General features: G+C 53.6%; 1 protein-coding gene across 1 annotated transcript in view; it reads right to left on the bottom strand.

Moving 5' to 3' along the window:
• Positions 1-2537: 2537 nt before the first annotated feature.
• The window catches only part of TBXAS1 (thromboxane A synthase 1), a 132280-nt gene continuing 127531 nt past the window's right edge, over positions 2538-7286 (bottom strand). Inside the window, exons 11-13 of the mRNA XM_081038536.1 lie at positions 7044-7181; positions 4951-5113; positions 2538-2778 (exon numbers count right to left, since the gene is read on the bottom strand). Coding sequence (XP_080894662.1) covers positions 2680-2778; positions 4951-5113; positions 7044-7181 — 400 coding nt within the window. The 3' untranslated portion in view covers positions 2538-2679. The remainder of the gene's footprint in view (positions 2779-4950; positions 5114-7043; positions 7182-7286) is intronic.

Here is a 7286-nt window from a genome sequence, read left to right as displayed (position 1 = left end):
ATCTGTGTATTGAGCACTTTTCTGTGTGTCGGGATATAACAGAGCTCCCGTTACTGGCCTCGGTGGGGGGCGGGGCCGTGTGTGGATTTATCACGAGCTGAAGGTTCAGGGCCGCTCACTTGCTGGGGCCCTTTCCACAGCCATAGGAGGGGCCCCTGCTATGTGGCCACATATGTGTTTTTTTCTTTCTCCCCCAACTCATAAGTTCCAAGCCCCACAAAGCCAAGAATCACTGTTGAGCAGACTATCGTGGACATGGAGGGGATGGTGTGTCCTGTGTGTGTCCACACACAGCAGATGATGGAGTCTGCTGGGCACTGGCTCTGGCCCCGGGTCGAGGGCCTGGCAGAGTCCCTCCATGTTACGAGGCAGCGTGACCCCTCACAGGTGCTGTGCCTATTGGCCTGTGGGTTTAGCCTTCAGTAACAGGCTTCTCACCTGCACCCTCCCTCCCACCCTCCCCGCCCCCATCTTCCTAATAAGACATGTTTATGCTCCTGGCAATGCCTCCAATTCAGTTTGTTTTGTCCTGTGGTTCTCAGATCCAAGCTGTTTTTTCATCTTTGGAACAGGGGCAGAGAGTGATCTGGAACTTTACATAGGCCAGCTAATCAAGCTAGAAAAGAACTGTTAACTGAGCAGAAAAATGAAGAAGCAATGACAGTACTACCTTATCCGCCAGCAGGACCTAGTTGTATATGGTATGATTTTCAGAGCCCCCAAAATATTTCCCCCACATCCTGACTAATCCTGAAATTTCATTCAGTGCTTTTCGATTAAGTCGTTGGGCCTACCACAGTGGAGGTGGGGGGCCCGAGGGGTGTCAGAGAACCAGTAAGCCAGGTGTTTGCCAGCTAAGTGCTGAATGTAGGTGAACTGATCCCGTGCTTGGTAAGCATCTGGCTGCTGGGAGCTGAGGAGTGGGAAGCAGGAGCGATGCCGTTGGGAGTGTAGGTGGGAAGGATGACAAGAGGAACCTGGGATGGCAGGTGACCAAATGCTCCGGAAAAGGCAAGTGAGCTGTGTGTGACGACTGCACACCGATGGGCTTGCTGACCTTGGCGAAAGCCAGTCAGGGAGAGCAACTACTTCAACTGGAAATTCAAGAGGGCCGGGTCCGCGTAGGGGGAGCTGTTCCTGTGGGCACGAGGGGTGGGCATTGTGATAGAAGAAGGCAAAGTAATCGGGACCCAGAATCTTAGTGCAGAGAGGTAGCGGGATCTGGGGCAAGGGTGTGGGGGGTGCCAAGCAATAGTCCGCAGGCCCAGCTGGGATGCGGCCCGAGGGTCTGTGGAGAGCCCAGTCAGAGCCATTTCCTCTCCGTGTTTGTGGGTGTTGGCTGTGAACAGTGGGGTGAAGCACAGCTAGCGGTTGTGGGTTGGGCAGCCAGTGATTCTAGCACATGAAGAAGCCTCACTGCTGTGTCTAAGGCTGGTGACCACCTGGACGGAGAAGGTGAGGGAAGCCAACAACGCTGATGGGTAGGGGTGCAAGGTGCAGACCTGCACTCCGAGGGGGCCAGTGCTCAGGAGCCTTCTGCAGGTGGAGGTTCCGTAATGGCCGTGGTGGGGGGTGGTGAGGGGGGTCAGTGGGTCACCAGGAATGGGGAGGGATGGCTTTCCCCAGAGAGCGAGCCCCCGGCCGGGTCCCAGAGATGAGCAGGCAGTGGCAGCGAGTACGTGGGCAGGCCGTGGGACCCTCACCCTAGTTGCTGGGACAGTGCTAGGGAACAGGGCTGCCCTTCCTCTGTGAGGCCAGAGAGGGGGGCTCTCGGGGAGCCCTTTGGGGGAAACATGGAGTGCTGGGGGCTGGGGGGCAGGACCACCCGGCAGAGGCAGCATTCCCAGCCCTGAATATGTGGGGACCGTTCTGCCAGCTCCCCTGAAACAGCCGGAGCTTTCTAAAGGTGGGTAGTATCCATGCCTACAGAGTCCTCTATTACCCTTAACTCTGCTCAGATGTCACGTACATGAAGGGGTCTTCGACCCAGGTCAGTCTCTTGTCTTACAGATGAGGAAACTGAGGCACAGAGAGGTCGAAAGACCAGCAGCCACAACCACAGGGCAGCTAGCTTGTAAGTTCTTTGTTGAATTTGAACTTCTCAGCAAAACAATACTTTTCCTAAAAATCATCTCTATATTTTGATTCTTTGATCAAAATTAAGATGATTTTCTTTAAAGGAAACAGTACACTTGGGCCTCTCGCTTTTCTGTGCGTGGCAACTTGCTACAGCGTTGGTATTACCCCATCTTGGATGGTCAGCATAATAAAGCTTTCAAACCACTTTTGAAGTAGAGCTTCTGATAAATGTCATTTTAAGTCAAACGCCACAACGCACCAGAAGCTGAAATGGCCCACGAGTTGGTGCCATCAGGACAATTCACCTAAGCGTCCTCTGCCCTGTAGATTCCTTCCATCCAGAGACCATTCTTCAAAACCCCAAGTTCTCGTCAAAACTATAGGTTTTTGCTTGTTTATCAGCAATCCCTTATTGGGAGAGGTGGATCAGTGTTCAAACACCCGTGGCAAAGTGACACCTAAGTGCAACAAACATTTATTAAGCATTTGGGAAATGTTACCTAAGTCACCTCTTTTACACTTGCACGCCAGGCACCCTTTCAATTGCTTACATGATGTTTTCCCCCAAATCTGAATTTCCACTTGAGGGTTTGCTTTGAATTAGGCGGTGCCCTCATCACTGTGTCGGCGGGAGACAATCTTGATGTAGATGCCATTTTTTGGACCTAGAGCCGATTTGGAGTCTAGCTGCAGTGGCACCTAAAAGAGAGGAGATTAAAATACTCGTCACAGTTAACCACATCGACAGGAAAAGTCCTCGGAACCGGGCCTGAACAGGCTTGTGGGAATTCAGCTGAGGGCTGAGGGATAGTGGGCCAGGAGTGAGCAAAGCAGCCTCCAGCGAGACCTTGAGAACCCAGCACAGCTGCCTGTCGGGGACGGGGCCCTGGCGCCCCAGCTGCACTGGTGCTCACCCCGCTTTCCTGTGTTAATCCTGCAGGCGAGGAGGGCACTTCATCTCAGGAAGCCTGCATAAGAGGTGGTAGTGGCTCACTTTGCAAATGAAGAAATGGACGTTCTGAGAGGCCAAGTGACTTGTCCAAGGTCACATGCCTGGAAAGGGGAGAGCAAAGCCTCAAAGGCATCTCTCCTCATCTCCCTCCCTGCTGCCCAGCCAGTAACTGAGCAGCCCCCTCTCTTTCCAAGGGGCTTTGGGGAGAGTGGCCGCACGCTGTTCCGTGTTCACGTGTGGTGTGTTCTGGCCTCAGGGCCGTTCAGAAAGCTTCCGTTATGTCCAACTTACAAGGCAGATTACAAGATGGACTGCAAACTTGGAAGAAGAGCCATAGAAATAAGCAGGCTATCCCCTTGAGAAGTGTGTCAAATGATGGTTCAGTGGCTAATGGGAACCCTTTCGAGGAAAGAAGAATCAACAGGCCTTAGTGCTGGGTCCTTGGCGGGCTTTTCAGATGTCTGGGGGTGAGAGTTCAGAGGGGAGACCAGTTTGATGTCCGAGAATCAAGATGGTCTAGACGTGCGCTCTCGCCTGTAGTAGCCAGTAGAGTGTGTGGCGGCTGAGTGCTTGAAATGTGGTTATTGCAAATGAGGGAGTGAATTTTTCTGCGATTTTCCTTAAAACTTCAAGTGGCTACTGTATTAGTGCAGGTCTAGACAAACTTGAAACGCTACTGGATTTCAAAAAAAGGAGAGGTCAGCTGGGGCTGCCAAAGTCAGGGCGGGTCCTGGAAGCGATGCCGGGGGTGGGGCGAGGGATGGGAGGAGCCATGTGAGCAGGACTTCTCAGGGGCCACTGGGATTTGAGGCAATAATTCCAAATGATTTGGAGGATGGGATTAGACTGGGAGCGGGAAGTGGGAGGGATGACATTCTAGGTCAGGGCAGCAGCCAAAGCAGGCAGGGAGGACCAGGTGGAAACCTCTCAGTGGGAAGTTGGCGCGGGGAACCCAAAGTGGGCTCAGATGAGCCTCCCTGGACCCTGCAGGCTGGGTACTCATGGCTGGTTCTTCAGCTGGGGAGAGCCAGGGTTAAGCAGGGTTTGGGGACATTGGTCTGGCTGCTGTACTGATTGTCACGATCAAGCGTAATTGCGACAAACCGCAGAAGGAGCTCCTGCACACATCACAGCTCGGGCAGTCGGGGCCTGTGTTCTCTCTGCTCCTTCATCTGTCTTGGTTTGGCCCTGTGCTCCCCATCTGCCCCTTTCTCTCCAGCCGTGACCATCAGACCCTGGTGGACATTTTCATATCCAGTACCTTAATCTTTTCTACTCCAAACAAACTCATTATTCCTCCTGGACCAGCAGCCCGCCCCAGTCTCCGTTGGGGGCAGTACCACTCTCTGGACTTAGAAGTTGTCACCATCCATCACTGTTTCCTTATTACCTGTCCCAGCAGAACGGGCCCTAAGAGGCATGCTGGAGTTGTGGAGGGAACAGCTACCATTGTGCAGAGGCTGCTGGAGGCAGAGGAAAGTGGGAGGACTTGGGAGGGAGCGAGACCTGGTTGAACTCCAGTTTCTTCACACTCTGGCTAGTCAATCATTCGCTCGTTAACGTTTGTTGAATGAATGAGTGAGCAACTGCCGTGTGCCTGGCATTAAGGTGGGTACTGGCATGTCCAACCATGAATATGACAGACATTTGGTCCCTGATCTCATGGCGCCTGCAGTCCAACAATATGACCTCAGGCAAGTTCCTTAACCTCTCCGAGCTTTATTTTAGCTCCTCATCTGAAGAATGGAAATAAGAACACCTACTCAGCAAGATTACTGGGTTCTCTTTTCCCAGAGAAGAGCTACAGCATCATGGGGCTCAGCCTGCTGTACGGAGAACAATAAGAATAATAATAGGTCGGCTCCAGTGTAGAGAACTGCGTGAGCACTCCTGAGCGGAGCTCACCTGCAGGGGCTCACCTGAGTTTCCCGGCAGGCTTCAAACCGGAAGTTGCTCAGGACATGGAGCAGCGTCAGCTTGACCTCCAGCAGCCCCAGCTGCACGCCCAGGCAGCTGCGGGGACCCGCCCCAAATGGCAGGTACGTGAAGGGCCGCCGGCGGTGCTGGGCCTCAGCCGTGAACCTGTGGGGCAGCGCGGTCAGGGTGGGCCCATGTCATGCAGGGCGTCATGCAGGGTCATGCCACATAAGAACGCAGGATATGGTGAGGCCTAAAAGGAACACCTACGGAGCCATAGACGGGGGAGTCATACTACCACATTCTCGCTGGTGGCTGGGCTGGAGACACAGGAAGCAGGAGCCACACGATCCGCAACCTGCCTTCTGCTTGTCACTGCCAACCAACCTCACTTGCTCACTGCAATCCGCTCTTTCTAGCTCAGCCACCATCTTCTTGCTAGCCCCCATTTTCTGCTAGCGCAGCCACAACGGTTATATTAGTGGCCAGTATCTCACTGGTTACAGCTGACTGCCAACTAGCCACAGCTGATGGCCATGCAATCACAGCTGATGGCCATTTACTACCCGAGTGAGCACCTTTCCACGTGAGGGTGAGAGCCTGGAAACTGCACTCCTGGCTCCGTCGCCACAGCCCAGGACACTGCCTTTCTTTTTGGGGCTCTTCAGCCGTTCTGTAGGGCTGAAGGCCCCCTGCACCTGAGGCCACGCTCCTACCAAGCGGGGTCAACAGTTCTGTTTTCTGTGGACCGGCCCCTAAGGTTCGGGAGCTGGTGGCTGCTAATTAATCCACCAGCTTCCTTCACCTCCAACCTTCCTTCCTACAAAGGCATGAAGAATTAAAAGAATCACCTGGAAACTGTACAAGGCCCTCCCACGGTCTCCTTCGGAATTCATTGTGTTGTTAATGAGCCTGCAGCCTCACTAGGCTCCTGAGGGGTCAAAGGGTCTTAAACCACAGCCCTTACCTAGACCCCTGACCCCAACTTGCCCACCAGACAGAGGGTGACACCAGCCATTCCCACTTCCTAGGGAGAGTTTTTAGGCGCTAGCCCTGCTCGCCTGCCCTCCCTGGAGGCTAGGTCCTGCCAGTTGGTCTCCCTGGCCCATACTTGCTTTCTGGTTCAAGCAGTGAAATTGAACCATTGGGGGTTGTGGTATTTGAACCCCTGGAAGCCCTTCCTCAGAAGACTTGCCTATCAGTTACCAGACGGCAGCATGTGCCACGTGTGTTCTGTCACAGTAAAGCTAGATGACAACCATTATTTTGTAGTATCCATGTCTTCCTTTTCTGGGTCCAAGGAGCCGTGGACTCGCCTTTTTTTCAACCTAATATTACTGCACTTTTGTTTCCAAAGGTGATGCTCTAAGCTCTGTAGCCACAGTTTATAGTTCTTGATATTTACCGTATTTCCAGGAGCTGCTGTGCAGCAGGATATATGTATCTAGGTCCCACTGCCCATTGTTTCCCAGGGCCCCGGGTGGTGGAGCTGGGGCTCGTGCCACAGGAAGTTGGAAGTGTTAAAGGGGTTTGGCCAGCCCTCTCCTTGCCAGATCGCCCAAGGAAGGGATGTGGCTGGATTCTGACGGGGAGGGGATGTGGATTCCTGCACAAACATTTTAAATCGGGGAGCCCAGAGATGAAATGGAGACAGTAGACCCAATCCCTGTAGGTGACCGGAGAGGGACCCACGTCTCCCATGTTAGCATAGCTGGATCTCATGGATTCCTGGAGAAATTTGGTTGATGCTCTTGTTTTGGAATAGGCTCCAGTTTTTAAAAAACAAAAGGGTATTTCGTTGCTTTCCTGTGCACACCTGAGATGTGATCCTCTGTCCTGTTCCTTCACGTGGACAGAGGACACTCGTCTGAAACTGCCTCGTTCTTCACACGCAGTGCCGCTGAAATGCTAAGTGTATGGATACCGATTGGGGATTTTTAAAAATGGCACAATTACTTCCTTCAGAAATTATGACTCACAAACGTCTGACTGCCATGACTGTTGATGGGGACAATCTTCAGTGTCTCCCTGCAGCTGCCTCCAATCCCCTTATACTCATGTCCCTCTGGGACCCCGTTGAAAGGGCGGTGCTCACCTCTGGGGGTCGAAGGTCTCCGGGCGCGGCCAGTACTCAGGGTCATGGTGCAGGGCACCCACGGCTGTCTCGACCACGGTGCCCGCGGGAATGCGCTGCCCCAGCACCTCACAGTCCTGCGCTGCCTCCCGTGTGAACCTGCGGGGACACACGGGTCTCCCCAGAGGTGAGGAGAGCGCAAGTGGGCACACCGGGCCCAAGGGGGTCTGAGTTTGAAGTGCAGGATGAAGCTGAGGGGTTGGG

Source organism: Rhinolophus hipposideros (genome assembly GCF_964194185.1).
Source record: "Rhinolophus hipposideros genome assembly, chromosome: 25".
Lineage (NCBI taxonomy): Eukaryota > Metazoa > Chordata > Mammalia > Chiroptera > Rhinolophidae > Rhinolophus > Rhinolophus hipposideros.
This window is presented reverse-complemented; position numbering and strand designations above follow the sequence as displayed.